The 23,186-nt window shown below is 40.6% G+C and overlaps 1 protein-coding gene across 3 annotated transcripts; it reads left to right on the top strand.

The window, feature by feature from the left end:
- The first annotated feature begins 110 nt into the window (after positions 1 to 110).
- On the top strand, positions 111 to 22,845 carry ppp1r13bb (protein phosphatase 1, regulatory subunit 13Bb). 3 transcript variants are annotated; one of them, XM_026318257.1, is made up of 19 exons: positions 111 to 491; positions 755 to 924; positions 6,979 to 7,126; positions 8,368 to 8,487; positions 9,174 to 9,244; positions 11,936 to 12,037; positions 13,348 to 13,522; positions 13,792 to 13,991; positions 14,128 to 14,268; positions 14,482 to 14,674; positions 15,147 to 15,275; positions 17,364 to 17,497; positions 17,660 to 18,110; positions 18,476 to 19,245; positions 19,338 to 19,475; positions 19,556 to 19,689; positions 19,807 to 19,973; positions 20,260 to 20,459; positions 20,938 to 22,845. In XM_026318257.1, exons 2-19 carry the CDS (start codon positions 916 to 918, stop codon positions 20,977 to 20,979), a joined length of 3,324 nt encoding a protein of 1,107 aa, XP_026174042.1. In that variant the 5' UTR covers positions 111 to 491; positions 755 to 915; the 3' UTR covers positions 20,980 to 22,845. The 3 variants fall into 3 exon arrangements, with proteins under 3 accessions (XP_026174042.1, XP_026174041.1, XP_026174043.1); XM_026318256.1 differs by having other exon boundaries at positions 14,128 to 14,292; XM_026318258.1 differs by lacking the exon at positions 15,147 to 15,275 and having other exon boundaries at positions 14,128 to 14,292.
- The last annotated feature ends 341 nt before the right edge of the window (positions 22,846 to 23,186 follow it).

Here is a 23,186-nt window from a genome sequence, read left to right as displayed (position 1 = left end):
ATGTCTCGCTGTCGACTTAGCCCCGCCCCTCTCGCTCGTCCTGCGTAATCCCGCCCCTCTCTGTCACGATGTAGCCCCGCCCCTCTCGCTGTAACAGTGTAGCCCCGCCCCTCTCGCAGTCAACAACTGGATTCCAGCTACTTGTATTTTCGCCAGTTAGCATCGCTAGCCTGCTAACGATGATTCATAGCGCTCGTAAAAAAACGAGTTAGTTGATGTGGGTGGATAATTGTTTTCGTTTTCGTTTGTTTGAGGCGCCTTCAATCGATAGCTTGTACTGATGCGCAGCTGGTGTAAGCTAAAAGACCTACGAGAGCGGAGAGATCGCCTTGCATACCGTGATTTAGCCGTCTCTTAAACCAGCTAACACAGCTAACGCCTCACTGGAGATAACGCTAGCTAACTGGTTGACATCTGGTTTTAGCTCCGTGCCTTTAACAGTAACGTAGCTAAGATTCACTCGCTGACACCATGAATCGTCTTTGACATTGGTGAGTGTAATTATGAGCATGACTTAGTAGTGTCAGGCTATTGCATGCCATTTGTTTTGACACGCCTTTGCGTTGCTTTACGAGCTAAGGTTGGCTAGCCTTCGGCTTGTTTGTAGCAGCAGCTGCACAGAGCCCCGCCTGGGCCATTTAAATTGGTCTTTGCGGCTGGAAACGTCAGGTGTTACTTTTGCAAACCTGTGTCAGATATCTGAAAATGTCCCGTTTTATAGCACGCAAAAGAAGTGCACTGTGTTGGTTTACAGAGAGGACCGAGGCCCATTTGGTTGTCACGTTGGACTAACCAGAGCCCATTGCTAGCACGGTGGGTCCTGGCTGACTACGGTGTTGCCTTTGGAGAGAAGTGGCCGAGCTTGAAGTCAACTTGCCGATGCACCCCTGGTGTTGACCTGCCAGAGCTGTCAATATGATGCCGGTAAGTGCACACAGCCACGGTTTGTCCTTGCGTAGAAAAAACAACTGTCCTATTATTTATTATTGTAAGATCAGTGTCTTCAGACCTTTTAACTGAAATGCCAGTTTCTGTACACAATCAAATCTGGTGGAAAGTGTCACATATGCAGATTTCACATGGCTGTATTCTTTGAATTATTCACACCTTCTAGGCTTCTTTATTCACATCTGATTGTCTTTTGTCAGCATGAAAAATGTGGTCACATACAAGTTACAAATCCAAGTAAGATTGGTATCTATCTATTGTCTTTCCTATTACCCTTTAGGTAATATATGTGAAATCAAGTCCTAGAAATAAAATCCTTTTTTAAAATCTGTTACAACCTTATTTGTTCTACAGTATCACTGTGCCAGGAGTTCATAGCTGCAGGACTAAAGTTTTTCACATTAACGGTAACAGTGACTAAAACACAAAGGAGAAACAGAGCTTGTCACAACTTGATGAACAGGAAATGTGGTGTACCTGCAGTCTGTATGCTTTAATCACAAGGAATAATATGTTTTCCTTACAAGGTTGAACATGTAGTCTATGGTAGCAAATATGTGCAGTAATGAACTAGTAGTATAGGAATAATACACATCAGAACAGGACAGATTCACCATACACCGTCTCCACTGTGTTAGTGGTGAATAACGCTGAAACATTAATATAGCTGTATTTAAAGCAGTATGTATAGCATGCTTTGTTGCATGTGAAATTAAGAACCACTTTCATTCTGTTGTTTTCCCTGGTGTCATTGTTCCAGACTCTCTGTGTTGCAAATACTAGAATACCTGAATGGACTAGTGTTTTGTTCAGGCCTCTTTTGTGATGTTTAGTCCTGAGAATGCAGCAGTGTATTGTGATTGCAACCTGTTTGGCCTTGAGGGAGGCAGTATAAACTCAGATATAGGATAGGTTTACAGTAGGTTCAATAAGGTGTCATCGTAAATAGAGGTGGTTCACCCCTGGCTACATACCTTTCCAACTATTGTACGTTGGTTGCATCACAGTAACTTTTTGTTTATCATCAATTTAATAGCCTCACAAGCTGAACTTCAAAGTGGCCTGTAAGTTTTCAGGAGTACGGAGTAACTCCATCTTTGCTGCTACCGTCACCTTCATAGGATTGACTGCAACGGTAGCCTTGGTGGACATTTGTACCCTGTGGCACCAGCGGGCTATCAGAGTCAAAGAGTCAGTCGAGCAGAGAGGCAGCACCGCTCTTCTGTTCCCGCGTGATTCTAGCAGCCAATGAGACCTTGGCAGATCTAGGTCTGTGTGGCTGCGTCGACTAATGCTCTGTTGTTAAGGGGAACTTTTGAGCTGAGTAGATTGTCAAGTGGCATTAATCTCATGCAGTGGAGCTGGGCAGAGCATGACTTACAGGAAAAGTAAACATTACATCTTTTATTTATCACTTGCTTATTTTTGAAGGCTTGAAATGGCATTATTCCAACAATCAGTTATGTCATATGTACTCAAGTTAAATGTCAAAAAACTATGTATATACAGTTATTAATGCTAAGCCTTTTCCTTCAACTCAAAGAACAGATGAAGAGTCAGTTATTGATTTATTTAACAACTCCCACCTGTTCAACCTTCCTAGATCTCTTTTTATTGGTCAAAGATACATTTATTATTAATTAAACTCCTTGACTGCACATCAGAGGGACACATGATTTTTGAAACAGCCTATTAAATCTTATAGGGACCCAATAATTTTCCATTACGCTATCCAGATTTGTGTGTTGTCTTTTCAAGACTAAAACAAAGCAAAAGACAATTAGAAATAATAGAAACACACAATATAATCTCCACTAGAGTTAGTCTGTAATAGCAGATCACTATAGTTATAAACAGTACATCAGTGTTAGCTTAGCTAGCAGTGCTTACCTAAAATAGTACATTTTCTGTGCTACTTGTTTTGTGGACGTACAGAAAAGCAATCACATTTTAGAAACCATGGCTGTTTTGGCAGTTTATTTCACCATCATTTGTCATGTCATGACCTCATGTTTCCTCCATATGGTTCAGTGCCATTTTTAGCCAGATGGGCAGTGTTTGGCATATTTGGGCTGCATGAAATTTGTAGATTACATAACACTCTCTCACTCTCTCAAGAATGTCAAAGGCAACCTGCTCATGTCCCTGTGAATGGAAGACTTGGATTTAGCTTTGATGAAGTCATTTGTCTGTGTCTGATCAGATGATTAAGCAAAGTCGGTATTGGTCATAGTTGGCTTGATTTTGGATAGAATTATTTAACAGATTATCACAATGTGAACAGATACTTTTAGTAATTCTATATATCCGTGGTTGATTTCATTATATGGCATTTGAGAATAGTTTGCACAGTTTGTGATGGGATTGGATTGAGGAAATGGCTGTTTGAATTATCCTGCTAGTGATCAGGCAAGCCAAGGAACAGTGTCCTTCTCAGAAGCTGATGATAAATGTCCCTATCGCCAGATGATGCCCACTGAAGCATTATGCATCAGGCAAGAGAAATACTGTTTCTGTTGCAGCGAGCGTACAGTACACAGGTTATTCCATTCTTAATTCTGCATGAGTCCACCAATCACAGCTGTGGCCAAACTCCTGTCATTAACACAGAGCCGTCGGTGTTGCAGCCACAGGCACAACCTGGGGACACATTCTCAGTAAAAGGACTTGCCGTCACCCACCCACCACTCTGTGACTACCCTCCCTCCCACTCCCTCACACTCTCTCTCTTGCAGTTTATTTTTCTCTAGCTCTCTCTTGCTCCCTCCCTGGCTGACTTATACATACAGCAAGTATTTTTTCCTCCCAAGTCTCCTCTGCAGCACTTATCTAATGCATGCACCGCTGTCAGCTTCAGAGGTCTGCACAGGATGGCATAGCAATTAAGTCTCGTGCCTGCAAGAGTGGCAGTGCTAGGATGAAGAGGTTTGTGACTATAGTGTTACGTGGCCTTGTTAGCCTCTCCAAGGAGAACCCCATTTGGGCAAAGGAGCACCACCGTCCACCGAAGAAGGAGATCAGGAGGAAACGGAGGGCAGTCAAGAGATCCAAGAACATGGGCAGACGCAACTTAGTGAGGGCGGTTCGTATTTCTCCCTTAGTCAGTGATCTGGGTCTATGCTGTTACATGTTGAATGTAGCTTCCACTGAGGTGAAGGTATTTTTGACAGTCTTTTGCACTGGCCCTCTGTGACCATATTCAGATAAAGGATTGTGCTGATTGATTGGCGTTTTCTTCGTTGACCTGCTCTAAAGGACATATAGTACCTAGATATCCATTGTAACAGTAAGAGAAAGCAAATCGATTGTAGTGCTGTTTATTATTATTTTTAATTTCATTAGTGTGATGCATTATATTTTCTTACATATTTATTTTCTTACATTGAGCATTATTGAAAAACATATTCATTAAGAATAACATAAAGCATCTCATCACAGTAATTCTATGTAATTTATAATATCCACCAGAACGTATGAACCTAATGGCATTGGTCTTACTTTAGTCTACTTGATGTTGTTGCTGGCCTCATGTTCACTGTTTTTTTTTTTTGTTTGTTTTGTTTTGTTTTTTTTAACGTCTGTCCAATATTTTATCTTATTATGCAGCTGGTAGCACTCCAATGTCCCCTGGGGATTAGAAAAGTAATTATTCATCCGTTAAAAAAAAATGAATGTAACTAGTATCCAGTCTACTTAGAATAACTTCTTTCCTCTTTTTTTTTTTTGCTGTTAATGCTCATGCAGATCACGTCCCAAAAGTGACATCCTATCTGGGCATAGACAAAAGCAGCATGAGCGTATACATGGATGGTATGGATGTATGCCTGTGTGTGGATTTGTAAAGAAAAGCCAGTGTTGCCTAAAAATCTGACAGTTGCTTGTGCCTCAGCTCCAGTATTATTTCATCAGGGCGAGTGTCTGAAAAATATAAGCTTTGAGACTCATAATCGGCTGAGTGATATCACAGAATCTCTCAAGCGCAAGTGATCATATTGTTTGAGTTAGACTGCTGGGGAAAATGTCATCGACTCACACAGCTGCATCATTACAAAAATGAGTCACTTTGTCTCGGAGAAACTCCTGGAGTAATGATCTGTAGGTAGCTCAATGACTAAAGCTAGATGATATTTGACAGTGGCATACACTGACAATTATTGCAGGGTTGCAGACGTGCCCTGAGACCACAGATACAGTTACACACTTCACTGGTTTGCTTGAAAGTGCCAACAAATTGTAAAAAATATTGCGGCTTATAATTTAATATTTGTTTTTCATTAAGCAAAGTAAACAAAGTCTGAAAACTGAATGAAAACACAGTCATTCTGTACAACACTGTATGTTAGTGGTTAGATTTGTGCCCTTTTTCTTCTTTGCAGTTTGCAGTTTTGATTCATTTGTTTTGACATTGTGGACAATAGTTTGATATTGTGAGCCAGATATTAACAAAGGGTTGTTTTAGTCAGCAGAGCCTCTTGATAGTGTAAGTAATGCTTCATTTAAGTCTTGATTACTTGTTTTTTTTTTTTTTTTTTTTTTTTTTGGACTAGACTTGAATTGTTTCTTGTCCTCCATGTCATTGTCTGATCAGCCTGTGACGCACTTACAGAAACTGGAAATTGAACAGCTAGAAAACAAAATGAAATATTGAGAATCCAGATTTTCCATGTCTACTGTGTTTACTGACAGCTAACTGAACCCACATCCAGCTTGCACAAAGCCCACTGTAATCTCTGACTTTTCACCGTATTTTTACCACATCTCTCAAAAAGTCTTTGCTGCTCATATTTTCTCCATTTTGGTTCTCTTCTCTTTATTCCATGAACTCTTCACAGTCCTATTTTTCTATAGTCACACAAAAAAAGTGAGGCCTGTCACATGAAACAGGAAGGCACACCTCAGCCACCTAGTATGATTTGTGCGAAGAAAATAAAAATCTGCCTGAAAACACTTACACTAATGGAACAAAAATGTTTTTCCAACGTTTGAGAAGCCATGGCACTAGTTTTAACACTGTGTTAATAACGTGTGGACCCCTAACTAGTATTCTCAATATTGGTTAAAAAAATATAAATAATGAATAGATATTTCCACAGCTTCACTGTTAAATTATCCAGTTGTTTCAGCCTGCACCTTCATTGTGAAGTCCCCAGCTAAGCAGGGAGTGTCATATTGTATGGATTTTAGTCCAAAAGTCAAATACATGTTCCAGCCACATTGCCTAATCACTTTGCTTAATTGGCTTTAAATTAGTATAGATGTTCATAAAGCCATTAGCGACTTGTTTTAGTTTACTTTTCACAGGGAGTGGACAGTGCTATGTTCAAGAAAAGCAGCAACCAATAATTACCGTCCATCCTGACAAAACCAGCTTTTTAAACTTGTCTGAAGGTCTCAACAGAAGCCTTTTGTTGGAGTGGTTTGTCTTATCTCTGTCAGAGAGAGTATAAACATAAAAGATTCTTGAGGCTTTGGGGAAAGAATTTCACCCAGGCTGCCTGCAGCCCTCTGACCCATGTAGCTATCCTCTATATATTGTCTCCATGCTTTTACTTTTAGTCATTAACAGCTTTTAATTAGGAGGGTGTTTACTCCTTTACAGCTTTTTACAGCTATATGAGTGCAGACTGAAGCATGTATTGGCTTGTATCGTCTCTGTGCCTCGCTGTGTATATTCAACGCTATGGCAGGCTCTAATCATAGTAAACAGAAATGTGGCAGGCACAGGCATGAGTGCCCCAGCAGCACAAGCTCACAGACAGGGCTGGTGGGCAGCAGAATGCAGCGTCAGCTCACTGAGACTTGTACAACATAAGAGTGCATCAAACTTAGTCCTTAAACCACATTGTGAGATAATTGCATTTTTCCTTTTCTGGATATGTGTCTCTCTTTTTTTTTTTTTTAAATACAGAACAAATTTTGATCTGCCACTGTGTTCTGTTTCTAATGATTTGGTGTTCTAACAGTTTAAATCCTTCATGTTCAAATGTTGCTTCATTTGTTTTAAGCATCATCTCTTTACTTCTCTTACAGATGATATTGACGGTGTACCTCAGTGATGGGGAACAGGCTGTGACTGAGGTGCCCATTACCCCTGAGACGACATGCCGTGATGTTGTTGAGTTCTGCAAAGAGCCCGGCGAGAGCGGCTGCCATCTGGCCGAGGTCTGGAGAGGCAACGGTAAGAACTTGTTGAAACTGTAGTCTCTTTCTGCAAAGTGTTAAAGCCTGTTTTTCAGCGCACATAAAAATCCCATAAAATGTCAGAACAGAGAGCGCTTCTTTTAGTTGTGAGAAGCCACATTCAGTGCGCTGTCATGTTGAAGAGAAAGAACAGTAGGGGTCACAAGTAAAGCGTGAAGGTGAAGTCACCTGAAACCACGTCATCACTGAGCTTGACTCTTCAATCACATGAACAAGAATTTAATTTTATGAAGCAGTGGACTTTAGCTTTTCTCATTACTGTAAATACAAGCACTCTATTAAAGAAAAGTTCAAGTGCCAGACAGGGTTTTGGATGACTACCTGTGTGGAGCAAAATCACAGAGAAGCCATGAATAATGCAGAGGTTTCACACCCTCAGAATGAAGAAAGCATTAACCGAGTAACATGTTCTTATTCCCCCAGCTATAATCAAACTAGGATAATTCACAAAGTACAAAGTTGTAAGTTGCCAAAAGGTTACATGCTGGTACAGTCCACAGCACTGTCACAACAGATTCCACTCTGCCTGAACGATTTTCTCCCATCTCCATCATCCTGCTGACACACCCAGTGTTATCAGCGTTTTTTGCTGAGGGGCCACTCCCCTGTTGAAAACAACATCCCAGCCAAGGGCTTTATTAACCCACATTATGCAGTCGTGTTCGACGGGTGCCTGACAATGCAGCTGTCTGCCCCTAAAACCTCTTTGTTTTTTTTCCTGTCTCTTTTTGTCCACAGAGAGCTGTCCTCTTTAAATGCAAAATATTTCTTTACTTCATAGTTATCCATCAGCCTCAGTAAAGCCAGTTTTCCTATAGATGTCATTGCCTGATTTAATATGGAAAACCTCTTCCAAAAAGTCATAATGCCAATACACAGCTATGTAATAGCATAAACTCACTCAGATATGTTTATTCAAAGTTCACTACCATGCCATGTTTACATTGTTTACACAAGCAACAGGTTAAATGGATCACCAGCATCATCCTGGAAAATTCATGGCAGGAGCATGGCCCTCAATTTTGATATTATAGAAGTGACAACTCATTCACATGTGAGCAGAAGTCTTTGATACAAATGGGAGCAGGAAACGTTTTTAAATCTACGTCGCTATGATATATTTGTTTTTTTTATCCATCCAACTGGAACAGAGTATTTCCATTTGACTTATTGACAAATGGGTCTGTTCTCCTTTTCATAACTTTTCTGCGTCTGCAGAGCGCGCGATCCCCTTCGAGCACATGATGTATGAACATCTGCAGAAATGGGGACCTCGGAAACAAGAGGTCAAGTTCTTCCTCCGGCATGAAGATTCACCAACTGAGAGCAGCGATCAAGGTGCGTACTGTCCCAGCCTCCTCCAACTGGAGGTGTTTCTGCTAGATGTGTAGGCTCACCTGAAGGCGTCTGGAGGGTGGCGTTGTGGATTGCGAGGGGAACCCCTGACATCTGCACTGGCTGGTTTCTCAGCTTTTGACACTGGTGTCAGTCTGTGTTTCTCCCTTTCTTGCCCTTGTATCTCTAATCTTTTGAGTTTAGGTTTATGTGCTTTCTTGCTTTTGTTGCCTTAGAGTGCTCTCACTGTGCACCTCAGTCACTTTTTAGAATTGCTTTGAAATTGAAGCAGGTGGGGGTGTTTTTCTTTGTAACAATACGCTGTTCTGTAAAATTCTCCAATCCTTTGGTATTAAATGTATAAAAGGCTCTGTAGGATGAAACAACTAAGTTTAATCAGTGGTTACATGCATGATGTCAAAGGGTATCTCTCACACACAGCTTTAACATCTATCTTTTGCCTTTGCCAGGTGTAAAATGCATCTAAACTTAAAATCAAACTCTTAACAACTGCTCAGCAACTCGATTTCATCAGCAGTGCTTGTCTTAGTTCTTAAATCCATCTGTCACATCAGTGAATTTTCAAAGTATTCCGGACAATTGCTGCTGTCTCTGAATCTGCACTTCTCTGCGCACACTTGTCTGTATGGCCCTGTGTTTATTGTGGTGGTTGTTTTTACTTTTTGCAGGGAGTCAGCAGTCTCAGGATCAGACGAGTCGCAGAAGTGGAAACACAGGAGAGAAGCACAATGAGAATGGGGTGAGACTTCATTACCATGATCTAAATGATGTTGGAATAGAAATTTATACTTAGCAACCTACTGTAATTTGGTGCCTTCTTTAATGAAATATTAGTATATATGCAAATTTAGTTGGCAGATTAGTTACACAAAACTAAACCTAACTCACTCCAGTAAAACAGCCCTGCATGAATTCTCCCTTAAACTAACTAGCATCTAGTTCTAGTTGTGCTAGATGCTGTAACATATTTTAGAAAGCAGGGGTGTGTAGGTAGCATTAGCTGTCTGTGGTATATGGTAAAAGCATTAATATCTGTTAATACATGGACATTCTGATATGAATGCAGTGTTTGCACATAACCTCACAGACCCTGGTGTAATAGAGCTGTTACATTTCCAGACACTATGTTTATGTCTGGTGAACCCACTGTTATACATGTTCCGCTCTATGGCTTTAGGATACATTTGTGCTACGGAGATATGTATGACTGATAAGAGCCGCCTCTGGCATGGCATCCTTTCTCTCTATGACCATCTGTCCCAGATTTCACAATAGTGAAGTGTTGCAGTCAAGGAATCGTAACTAATTCAACCTTAAGGGTGGAGGGTAGAATCCAGCACAGCAGAAGTTGGAGGGGTTGTGGTTTTTATTTTCAAAAAAAGATTATGGTAGTGTAGTATAAGAGCAGCCAGAAGCCATTCCTTTTATTATCCTGAAAATCCCTTTCTTTTGACATGGTTCGTACTGCAGAACCATCACGAGATAATATGTTCTCATGGATCTCGGAATCAGCTGTTGATGGGAGTCTTCAAGCAGTGGCATCTGTTTAAGCACTACCAGTACCATGCTACTAACCCGTAAATACCTGCAGCAACATGACAAATAAAGCATTGTTATTGTTACAATTTGTTCACTCAAAGAGGAACACATTACAAGCTGCATGTCTGGCTTTTCTTAACCTTCCAAGTGCCGACGCTCATTTGGTGTCGAAGCTTTTCCTAATATCTGATTTAAAGGATTACATTGGTCAGTCTGCTGGATGATATAACGGGTCCTAAGAGGATCATTGCTTTGGCTTTTTTATGGGCTGCTGCCCAAACCCCAGGGCCTTTCTCCCCACCCAGCATAGATGATCATCCTCTTAGAGGGGCGCTGCCCTGAGGGAACACTGTTGCTTTATTTATTTCTTTTTTGTATATTGTAGTTTAGCTTCCATAATCGATGGCAGCTTATTGGCATCTCATTGTGTATTCTGTTCATCATCTTCTGGTATGGTTTACATAACACGCACTGAAACTAATACATTTCTGGTTTTCATGCTGTCGTCATTTCTATTCACATTACTGGTCTTCACGTTTAAAGAATGTTTTATCTGCATCAGTCTTCTACATTTCTCAGTCTGTTACTGGGTAACAACACATTGACATTTCCTGCATCAGCTCCCCTCTCCTCCGTCTTTGAACACACGTCCTGAAGGCAAAAGTCGGTGAGCACTTCAGCATTTCAGCACCACTGCATTCACTGCACACGCTGTATGTTGTTTTATTGAAGAGTAGCCTGCCACAGTGTCGACTGAAGTTTGAATGTGATAGCCAGTCTTACTTTATTCTGTGGGCTCTTAAACAGCACACAGGGGCTGATTTCTGAATCTTATCTAAATCATATTTTTATATGTAGTGTCTTCACTAGGTCTATCAGCTTGTCTTTACATGAGGTATAAATAAGGTAATGTTTTTAACTATGTTAACAGATGAATAGTAACTAGTATCCAGACTTTAGTGGTTAAACTGTTTTCTTGGATTTATTATCCCAAAAGTTAATTAGGAAAATAACTTTTTAATTACAAGAAGCTGGTTTGCTTCTAAAATGTTTTTGCACTTAGATTGTTGTATCCATTTTAAACATTTTGAAGTATTAAAAAAAGCTATCCAAAGGAATTCAGATGGAAATTGAACTTGAAGTTGCTCATAGAAGAAATTTGTCTTGTGAACTTGAGTAATGTAGTGGTCTTTGATGATTGCACCTCAGTATTGCCTTCTCCGCTGAGATATGAAGCTTAAGCCATGACACATTGCCCTCAGAGCCTGGAAACCCCTGCTTACTAACTGAGCCTTGTCACAGTTAATGTCCCATCATAATGGTATTTGAATCCTTGTTGTGGAGGAAAGAAAGCGGAGCTCTCACTGCTGTTTAGTCTCCTGCTGTTTGACCCTCTGGCTGCCAAAATCAGACATCTTTTAAAATCATTTCTGCAAATGGCTTTTTGCATAACTTCTTACTTTGTTTTTGTGTTATTCTTACGCAACTTTTTTACCTTAGGACTATGTGACTTTGGGTGGGATTAGGGTCATTTATTGTTGAAAAAGTGTTGGAATACTCACAGACTCTGGTAGCATAGTCATACACTTGTCTGAAATAAACAAGCTTAAGTTCCAGGGAAAGGTAAAGTTTGCTTTATTGGACTTATTGCACAAAATTCACGTGTAACAAAAAACTTTCAGCAGTGTTTTAAAAAGAGGACTCTCCCAGTACCAACAACTCTAAACCTGGATTTACTGAAATGTTTAGAAATCTGTGTGCATCATCGCCCCCCCGAGCTACATCACTGGTTTCTGAAACAAGGATGTCAGATGTGGTCATCGCTCCGATTTTAGAGATTTGAATTTGTTACCATGACTTGACCTGTTTTTCTGCACGCTTGTCTGTGTAGGTGGGGAATCAGCGTGTTGAGCTCACGCTGTCGGAGCTGCAGGAGATGGCCACGCGGCAGCAGCAGCAAATTGAAGCTCAGCAGCAGATGCTTGTTGCAAAGGTAATTTCCTAGCTATACTGTTTTATTTTACTATGAATCATTACCCTTAATATGATAAAACATCTTTCATGCAAAATATGCTTCTTAATAAGACCCTTAAAAATAAAACCCCATGCTGGGGTGATTTGATGTTCTGAGGTGACTGTACAGTTCTAGTTTAGTATTGGTACACATCAGACAGTTCCTACACATAGAACCCATCACAAGCTGAAACACCATCCTACCAAGTGGAAATTTTTACCTTTTGATATTGTTACTGTGTCAGATAAGGCACTCATAGAATCAAAAATTCTAAACACATATATGCATCTGTGTATATATGGGACTGTAAAGTTGAAAGCCGGTCTGATATTGGTGTCATGCAGTCTGATTCCATAGACAGGCTGGCCAAATAAATCCAGGACATAGACTTGATTTTTTTTTTTTTTTTTTCTTACTACTGCTACACTGCTCTAATCCAGAGTCCCATCATGACTTAGCACAGGGGCAAAAAGTTACGTAAGAAATAAGAATGAATGGATTTTATATTCTGTCAGTATCTATTCTTCAGTTAACACTGCAGTGTTTACTCAACCATGTCAGTTGTTCAGCATATCAGACACTGAGTATACTACATGTTTAACCACCTACATCTCTGTTGTGCTTGTAAAAAGTGGATTTTGACTTGTAGTGGAATGAATGAGACTTTGGTGGACAACCTCCAGACAACTGGTCTACTTTATCATTGTCTGGGGTTTTCTTGCTACACTACCACAGTCTGACCACCATGACTGTGGTGTGCTGATCTGTCATGCAAGACTAAGCTCACTGTAGACCCGCAGATAGAAACACTATTTATTGCCTTTGTTGTAGTGTCTGAAAAGTAGACCCATTTGAAGCCCTGCAGCTATTTGGAAATCTTTCCCTGTCATTTCCTATTTTAGAACATTAACTGGAGCACTTCTCTGTGGGTATAGAGATGAAGTCATTTGACTCTTCTACAGTCAGTCTTGACACAGCACAGCATTTCGTTTACATACAGTAGTAAGATTTAACCTAGTTTTAGTGTATGTCTGCCATAGAAATATCTTATAAGACTTGAGGTGGTGCCTTGCTTGTTTTATTTTCCTGTGTTCTTATTTTTTATTTACAAAAATTTGAACATTGAACTGATTAAAATAATGGTCAGCAGCATTTCTAACATGTTTCCAAACTGCTTTTTTCAGAGCAGTGAACATTTAGACTATCTGTAATGGTGGATGCCGTTTAACACCATTTTGTGTTTTGTATTTACCTCTTAACCTATTAAATCTCTGTCTTGTTGAATGAAGGAGCAACGCTTGCGTTACCTGAAGCAACAGGAGCGGCGTCAGCAGCAAACGGTTTCGGAGAGCGAGAAGCTGCAGAGGCTGAAGGAACGCGTGGAAAGTCAGGAGGCAAAGCTCAAGAAGATTCGGGCAATGAGGGGCCAGGTGGACTACAGCAAGGTCATCAATGGCAACCTGTGTATGTATACATACAATATGTGCTGAATTTCATCTCTCTTTATGGTACTTCTTTCATATTAAAATCATCTTAGGAAGTTGGAATGGAGAGGAACAATTTTTCCCCACCACATAAATATGTTGACACAGTTGGTAACGTGCTCAGAAAGAGTTAAATATGAATTTGAATTACAAGCATTTGCTAAACTGTTGGGCTATGAATGAGTAGATGTGATTCCTTCTTTTTTTCAGTTTTAATTTACATTTTTTTGTTTTTTTTTTTTCACTCAGCTGCAGAGATTGAGCAAGTTAGTAGCCTGTTCCAAGAGAAGCAGGCAGAGTTGCAGGCAGCTGTGCTGAGAGTGGAGCAGCTCAGCCTGCAGCTGGAGGAGCTACGCAGAGGAAAGCTCAGCAACATACAGACAGCTCTGGGCGGGCAAGTAACCGGGGCTGCAGCCTTAGAGCTCCGTAAGCTCTACCAGGAGCTCCAGGTACTGTGGAATAGTGCAGTATCTAAGGGAAGGCTTTAATTATTTAGACTGTTTACCCCTGACAACTGTGATGGTAGTATTTTATTGCTGTAGTAAATCTGCAAATGTGCATGTGGTCCTCATTTGTCATCCTCAGATTCGGAACAAGTTGAACCAGGAGCAAAACAGCAAGCTGCAGCAGCAGAAGGAGCTTCTGAACAAGCGCAACATGGAAGTTACCCTCATGGACAAGCGCATCAGCGAGCTGCGGGAACGCTTGTACAAGAAAAAAGCTGAGGCACGTCAAAAAGAGAACCTTCCTGTAAGACTAGGAACACTTATCACATCTCCTTCTAAAAGTCCTTCACTTCTTAAGAAATCAGTTCAGACACTCCAGTCATTCAAGATAGATTCATTAAACCCGTAGTAGTATATCTCTGTACATCTTAATCTTGTTCACTCCCAACACTATTAACTTTTAAAACATTTTTATGATTATCAACTCTTCCAGTTGAACAGAGCCAATGGACCTCCCTCTCCCCAGCCTGCTCCTGGGACTCTGGGACGTGTTGCTGCTGTCGGGCCATATATACAAGTCCCTGTGCCAGGCCGACAGGAAGGAGGCTACACCATACCACCTGATCCACTGAAGCCTCAGACCCTGGGCGTCAATAATCAAGCCAACCATGGCCGCACCAAGTCAGGTCAGTTGAGATTCATAAACTTAAACTTAGAGCACAAGTTTTAATTGAAACTTTGAAGGAATTTGTCTTGGGGGAAAAAAATAGATAGTTAGAAAAGTAGAAAAATGAGGTGAGAAAATAATTACTGGATTTATTTATAGAGTAGCTTGAATGTGTGTAGTCCCAGAGGAAGAAATCTTACACCACTAGACATTCAGCCCTTCATGCATGAACACTGTAACTGAAGTTCCCTTGTGGATCCCAGCTGTTACTGTTTCCTTCCTACTTGACTTCTTTTCTGAATTCTCTGCCTGGACATGATTCCTAGAATTTCTTCTTCCTTCCTGTCTAACCTCACTCTTTTCCTGTGTTGTGTAAACTGTGATTCCCTCCCTTTTTCCTTCTCCTCTCTCATGTGTTTCTGCTCTTTTGTCTATATAATGTCTCTGTTTCATTGTGGGTGTGGGATTGGGGGAAACTCTTCCCGGGGCAGACGGTGTGCGAAAGCCTCCAGGCCCTTGGAAGGTGTCTGATTTAGACATCGTTGTGGACCCGGTACCCCCGCCCCTTCCAGATTCACACCCGGGCCCTGGAGCCTCCACAGGCTCTGACAGCACGTCCCGTGAGTGCACAGTGCTGCATAAGCAGAGGGATGGCACTTTCTGAACCTTCTCTGTTGATTGTAGCACAGGATCCTCAGCATGCACTGCAGTTTTTCTCTATATTACAGCCAAATCATCATCAGACATATGATCCTAACTGTACGTAAAAAACCTAATTGCTCAGTTCTTGAATTAGCTGGGTGTTTAATAATACTAAGATGGTATTCTTCCCAATCAGGCCATGAGCCCCTTACACTGTAACCTATTTTACGAAAATGCATCATCTTTGAAAGTAATGGGACAATGATGATTTTCTCCATCAGACAATTTGATGCGAAGATGCACAGCTGTGGAGGAGATGAGCATCTGTGCCTGTTTAACTTGAGTAATCGCTGAATGATAGAATCATCTTTCTTTGGCATCATTAAGCTCTTCTGCCAGTGCAGCATTGAGCCAGTTTTACATTTCATTTGGAGTGTTTCCTCTGTGGATTGGCTAATGACGTCAGCGTAGCACAGTGCAATCTTCACATTTTGCTGTCATCTTCAGAGGTTTCACACTCTTAGTCATAGTTGACATCATTTCTTGCATAAAAAAGTCACTGAAAAAGCGCAGCTGCTCCCGTGTGTCTTTGTACACTCCTGAGAAGGTTCAGTGAGTTGAGCAAAGCAGCCGAAGTTGTTTGGGCTTTGTTTTAATTTCGTAACGTTCTCAGCCTTCTTAACCTTCACCTACATGTCACACCCTCACAATAACCAAGCCGTGAGAATCACTTTTAGTTGTCTGACATGCACAAGGAATTTAACTTGTACATGTCAAAATGTCACTGGATTCTCTTAGCAACACATCTAGACTCAGTCTTTCAACAGTCTGATTTTTTTTTTTTGTTTTGTTTTTCTTGATGTTTCAAGAAATAATTGGGTGCAGCTTTTTAAAGATGTCTCAATTAGCCAAACTGATATATATATATACCACAACCTTTTAAAGCTACCATAGAAATAAATATTATAATTCTGAAATCTTAATGCTTTTTAAATTATGGGGGCTGTAATGAACCAGTCACCACACTGCAGCTTTATTCATTATCCTAATACACTAACAAAATCCTGCCAAACTTTGCCATACCTATTGCTGTTGTTTTGTTGTCTTCTTTTTTCCATCCTGTTTCTTTTCACCCTATCCTTGCTAAATTTAACTTGCACACATAGTAGTGAATTTAGAGTCTATCACATCCCAGAATTCTTTATATCACAGTTTAATTATTGCTTACCTAATAGAACTAAATTAAAATGTTACATGACTGAATAAAAACAAAACACTAATACAAAAGCATTCATTGTCGTCATTGCTATGTAAGCTCAGGATTTTTGTCCTATTGATCACTATCTTCTCTTGAAACACACACACACACACACCTTTATATATATATTTATACATATGTGTGTGTGACCAGAAGTTGTTAATTGCCTTCACTGTTTATTGCAAGAACAGAATATGAGAAATTTATTTTCCCTAGGTCAGTGTGTGTTTATTATCAGTGTTTTAGGTTTAAATGTTGCATAGAGCCATTTCTCTGAAAATCAGTTTTACATTCAATAACCTTGGCAACAGTGGTAACTTAAACAATAAAGCTTTTTGCAGGAAATTGCATTTTTTTTAGAGAACTGTTTTGATTCTTCTCATGCTTTTTTAAAATAAATCTTTGCTTATGAAGGTGAAAGATGTGGAATTCACATTAACAAAAGGCAACAAGGACTGTGTTTAAATGTCTGTCTAGTTGAATAGGACTTACTTCTCAAAATCCTGAACCCTCCATTTAATACCAGCCCTAGGTCAAAATGGTCCAGATCTGTGTGTGGTGTAATGGTACACATACAAATGTTTCACGAATAATAATACTAATATTCTACTTAATGTGGCCCAGTAGACATTTTCAAAATATTAAAAAGATCAATGTGTAACCATTTAGATCTAACTCTGGTGAACATTTTTTTGTCACTACCCTGATTTGTAAAGGAGGCTTTTGCTTCTCAAACCAGCTTCTGGATGTTTTCTTGTCTTTTTTTTTTTTTTTGCATTATACTTACTCTGTCCTGTTTGAACCCCAGCTATTGATACGGGTTGGTCAACTGTAGGCAAGACCAACACCACTCTGAAGCCCCCTGAGAGAAGAGACTCAGGGACTGATACCCAGGGCAAGAGCCCTCCCTCAGGCTCCCCCGTCACTCCAAGTGCTGACAAGGTCTGTCCTCTTTCTTATTATCCCCTTTCATATATAAAATGATATCCATTGTTTTTGTAGCTGATAACCTCTTGAGGTAGTGTCACATTAAATGTTGAGATTAAAAAGAGTGTTATGGCAAAAATTTTGAATTTCTCTGTACAAAATTATTCTTCTTTACAGGTGCTAGACTCCAAAATGGTGGTGTCCCCTGCCATATCCAAACCTCAGCCGCCTCCCTATGGCTCCCACCTCACCTCTGCAAATTCAGCCAGCTCTTTAGAACGTCGCAAAGATGCACCTCCTCCTCCTCGCCCACTCCCGAACCCGCCAGCTCCCGCTTGGCCCCGCGTCCCCCCTACCACAGGCTCATCCTCGCAGCAGATCCAGCAGCGTATCTCTGTGCCACCAAGCCCCACTTTCCAGCCTAGTGGTCCTCTCTTCCCTCCTGGGCTGAGTGAACGCCTGGAACCCCCACCAGCTGTGGCAGTACGCCCCTTCATCCCAGACAGGGGATCACGCCCTCAGTCGCCCCGAAAAGGCCCACCTACCATGAACTCCAGCTCCATCTATCACATGTACCTCCAGCAGGCAGCGCCAAAGAGCCAGCCACTCAAGCCTGCTGTCAAAGCATGTAAGAGCTGTGTTTGAAGAGATAGTCCAGTGTATGAAGCCTTACTGTAAAATTCCTGTTTAAAAATTTGAATAAAATGCATATTTAGCACAGGAGGCTCTTTAAAAGTTACATTAGACAGTGTCAGTTATTGTATGCTTTGTCTATATATTTAGACTTTTCTTTATTTTACAGTGTACCCTCTGGCAGGTATGTGGACCTGGTTAGAAAAGAGGCATTTTTTTAAACTATTAGATTAGTCAGTCATTTTGAAATCTATTGATGACAAAATAAGAAATGGGTTTATAACTATTATGACAATTATTTTGGCTGCAGCTTTAATGTCGGTGCCATCAAATATAATTTCACTCTCTGCTTATCTCTAGTATACGGGAAGCCTGTTCTTCCCCCCAGCTCGACACCCCCCTCGCCCCTACCTTATTCCCAGGTAGGAGGAGCCTTCCCATTGCTTCACGGCCAGCCCAGCAGTGAAGATACTTTTGACGGAGAATTTGATGATCACCTGGAGCCATCTGCGCCTCCTCCCAGCGTGGAGAACATCCCACGACCACTCAGCCCTACTAAGCTAACACCCATGGTACACTCCCCACTGCGCTACCAAAGTGACGCCGATCTCGAGGTGCTCCGTAAAAAGCTGGCTAATGCTCCGAGACCACTCAAGAAACGCAGCTCCATAACTGAACCAGAGGGCCCCAGTGGACCCAACATCCAGAAACTGCTCTATCAGAGATTCAACACTTTAGCAGGAGGCATAGAGGGCAATGGAGTCAGTGGGTCAGGAAGTGGCAACGGTGCAGGTAACGGAACACCGTTTTATCAGCCAGCTACTCCTCCTGGGTATGTGGGTGGCGACTCTGTGGCTGATACAGACAATGGGAACCTCCCCTCTGAGACACAGCTACCACCACCACCTGAGGCAGAGGAGCCAGGCTCTGAGGCTCCACCTTCATCTACTGATGCTAATGACAATGAGCCACTGCCTGAGCCACCAGAAGGGCTGGAGGATCTTGGTGAAGCAGAAGGACAAGAGGATGACAACAACAACAATGTTGGAAGCTCTGAAGGATTGCTGCCCAGCCCTGTGCCAGAGGTCACCACTCTAGAAGAGAGTGGAACAGTGGTCACACAGACACTGGTGAGAGATACATTAATACAAATGTATTACATGTAAAGACTAAAATATTTCAGTAAAGTTGTAAGTTATGTTTCCTGTCTTCATTGTTACAGGAGAAGCGCACAAACCTGAAGAAGCCAAACTCTGAGCGCACTGGTCATAGCTTCAGAGTGAAGTTCAATCCTCTGGCCCTTCTGCTAGATGCCTCATTGGAGGGGGAGTTTGACCTTGTCCAGAGAATCATCTATGAGGTACATCATGACTGTTTACATAATGTTTGTGTATTTGCATGTAGGATTAGGACTCATACTTTCATCCTTATTTTTTTCAGGTGGAGAATCCTAGCACTCCCAATGATGAGGGCATCACACCCCTGCACAATGCAGTGTGTGCAGGACATCATCACATAGTCAAGTTCCTGCTGGATTTTGGTGTGAACGTCAATGCTGCGGACAGTGATGGATGGTGAGTCCAAGCTCTCCGACACAAGAACTTAATGATGGTTTGATTTTAGATGAACAGCTGTTTTATCCTTTTAGATTTATATACAGTCTGTTTTCCTGGTTGTGTTTGCCTGAACAGGACTCCGCTTCACTGTGCCGCCTCCTGTAACAGTGTTCATCTCTGCAAGTTGTTGGTTGAGTCAGGAGCAGCCATCTTTGCCAGCACCATCAGTGATGTGGAGACTGCTGCAGATAAGTGTGAAGAAATGGAAGAGGGTTATATCCAGTGTTCCCAGTTTCTATATGGTGAGAAACAACCCACTAATCATTCCAGGGTGAAAAATGTAATGCTCAAAGGATTAGTTCATTTCAACAGCAAAATTTTGTTTTTTTGTCTCTACTTTGTTATTCCACATTTAATTTAGGATTGTACAAAAACATGTCAAGTTAACCTTGGTACTGTAAAGAAACTGGGTGTAATGTGGAAAAGGTCTTGCGTGGCATTTGGCTTTTAGAGTTATCCATGAAAAAATTAAAGATTTGTCCATTACAATAGGAATATTAACTGTCTGGGCTGGACTGTCTTGTGCAGGTGTTCAGGAGAAGTTGGGTGTCATGAACAAAGGGACCGTGTACGCTCTGTGGGATTACGAAGCCCAGAACCCAGATGAGCTGTCGTTTAGCGAAGGGGATGCCATCACCATTCTGCGGCGACAGGACGACAGTGAAACAGAGTGGTGGTGGGCGCGACTTGAAGACAACGAGGGCTATGTGCCCCGCAACCTGCTGGGGGTAAGAACAGAACACACCTAGTGTCACATTTGTCCAGTTTCTTTCCACACACGCCAGTATGACTTTAACTTGTTGTTATGGATAGATCTGCACAAAGTTTTAGTGCCGGGCCTTTCTTTACTCGTGGTCTGATTTGATGTAGAAATCCCAGATATTTACTTGTGGCAGAGGAAATTAAGTGCACTCTGGATAAATGTTTTAAGTCTGTTTCACCTTTGTCACCCAAGAAAAAAATCAGCAGATTAATGGATGAAAATATTATCTAGTTATAGTCCTAAATGTCAGTATAACCTGTTAAAAATACTTGACTTTTTGACCTTATCAATAGGGTGTTTGGTTGGTTGGGTGCCTGGTTGTTGTTGCTATTCACGTTTACATTTGTCAGAATTTTATTAAAAATTATATTAGTACAGTTCAGGTATGAAAAGATTGTTGGTAATGTAAAGCATTTGTGCTCTTCTGTTTGTTTTCTTTGCAGCTCTATCCTAGGATCAAGCCTCGTCAGCGCTCCCTGGCGTAGAGTCTTACTCCACTAACCTCTGGCTTAACAGCTGGACTAGCGAGAAAACCAAGAGCAAAGAACAAAGGAGCCTGGTGCTCTGTCCTCCCCAAGCCTTGAGCTTCTCACAAAACCCTTTTCTCTCAAGCAGTGGGCACTGAACTCTGATGCACTTATTTACATCTGCACACACTAAGATACACACAATGAAACACAAGCACTCCAAATGCGAAAATCTCTTAAGCCACTCCAACCTAACCACACCTCACCTTCTAAAGTATTGGTCTGTTATTATTCCAACCTGATTTTATCCCGATTCAGTGTCAGCCCTGTATCAAAGTTTACCTTGAAGAACAAAAGACTAATTTTAGATTCAGTATTTCTTGCAGTATTCACACTTCTTTAGCCATCGCCTTGATGGGGTTTATGGTGGCACTGGTTTATATGGCACTGGAAAATCATCTTTAAGGTGAGGTGTTGCTGATTTTTCTCAATGAAATGTTATTAAATTTATTCGACAGAGAGTATCTTTTAATATCAATTCGATCCCCTTGCACAAAGAATCACTAATGCCAAAAAATGTGCTTGGTGTTTGATTTTACTGTCGTCTAACCACCAAAGATAAATACAGAAGGAACAACTGTAATTCACTAACTCCCTAAAACCCTGAAGTGAAGAGTAGTGAGATAATCAAATTGCTGCTGTCAGTAATGATTAACAGTCCTTTTAAAATATTCCCATGGAGAAAAATATCGATTTTATAGAAGAAAATAGAAAATGTTGTAAATCCTCAGTATTAACTGCATAAGCCAGTCAAAACAAATCCAGTGTATTAAAGCTAAGATGAATATTGACAGTTGATCAACTGTGATGAATTGCATTACATGAACATGGAGGATGTTTGTTTATTCAGTGTCATGTTCACAATCTGGATTCAGTACTCGTGGATGTGTGGCAGGAACACTAAAATATTATAAGTGAGGCTTCTGGCAATATTTTATTTTTTCTGTAATATTAGATTTCAAGACGTATCAACTTGTATGAAAACACTGTTTGAAGCAGTCCAATGTGGAGTTTATCTTTTGGTAATCTGATATATCTTGAAAAAAGTGGGTTGGATGCTGCAACATCCAGAAGATATTATCAGGGAAATGGGTAACAAAAAGTGTTTAGCTTTACAACAAAAGGTTGCCAAATACATTGAAATGCTGCGTCTGTACAAAGGGTACAAACCTAAATTATCTGTAACTTTAACTAGTTTGTGGACCACTATTTGGGGCATAATTTGACAGTTTGATCACAAATTGAGATATAATTAATATGTTCGGAATGCAGAGACAGAAGAATGAGTTCTGCAAAGACAGATATTCGTCATTGATTGGTATAGGGATTTCTGGGGCCAGTTTTACTTTTTTTTTTTTTTTTTAAATATTGATCCTGTCATTTACTGTATTCTTCACATTTACTTAGTCCATAACTTTGTATTAAGTTGAATCTAATATAATTTCTACAGTTCATAGTTTCTTCTGACTTCTGGACCATGATAAGATTTTTGGCTTTTCTTTTGATTAAACATGGTAAGAAGCTTAAAATAGTATCTCTACATGAAATTCAAACTGTATTTAAACAAATCCAGAAATTGCATCTCAACAACAGTCAAGTCATCATTTAGATCATTTTACAAACTTTTACCCTACTAGATAAACTGAACACATTTTTTCTACTAATTTCTAAGTCAGTCTCTGGTCAAACCCCACTTGAAACATTTAATCTCAGGACCAGCATGGTGCTGTTGACACTGTTTTACCACAGAACTAGTGATCATACTTCTGTTTTTATTTTCAAACATCATATTCATTTGAGCAGCAAGCCAAACAAAAGCACAGTCCAGAATTAAAACAAAAACAATATATGAGTTATGGCATGACATATTGATATAGTATGTCTCTTCTTGATATAGAAGAAACTGTTATTGTGTCTGAAATAGAAATCTTCACATTCAAACTTCAAATTTGCTTCAGACAATCCTGAATTTGACCCCTTCTCTTCTTCCAGCTGCCCCCTTTCAGGCATACACTATTCCAGTAACACTAATACATGAAGATATTGTGTTATCTGCCACATTATTGAACTTTTAGTGTCCATCAACTTCTTCTGAACTTTTGAATGACTGAGTGTTATGCCAAGTGTGCTAGTGGCCCAGGCTTTATCATGGCTTAAATCTGTAC

The sequence above is a fragment of the Mastacembelus armatus genome, chromosome 24 (assembly GCF_900324485.2).
Source record: "Mastacembelus armatus chromosome 24, fMasArm1.2, whole genome shotgun sequence".
NCBI classification, from domain to species: Eukaryota; Metazoa; Chordata; class Actinopteri; order Synbranchiformes; family Mastacembelidae; genus Mastacembelus; species Mastacembelus armatus.
Note: the sequence above shows the minus strand (reverse complement) of the source record. Positions and strands in the feature narration are given on the sequence as shown.

What these genes read in the sequence shown, in the direction of transcription:
- ppp1r13bb (XM_026318256.1), top strand. An exon ending in GGTCATCAATGGCAACCTGT is followed by an intron (nt 13,523 to 13,791) that starts GTATGTATACAT and finishes TTTTTCACTCAG; the next exon opens with CTGCAGAGATTGAGCAAGTT. An exon ending in AGCTCTACCAGGAGCTCCAG is followed by an intron (nt 13,992 to 14,127) that starts GTACTGTGGAAT and finishes TGTCATCCTCAG; the next exon opens with ATTCGGAACAAGTTGAACCA.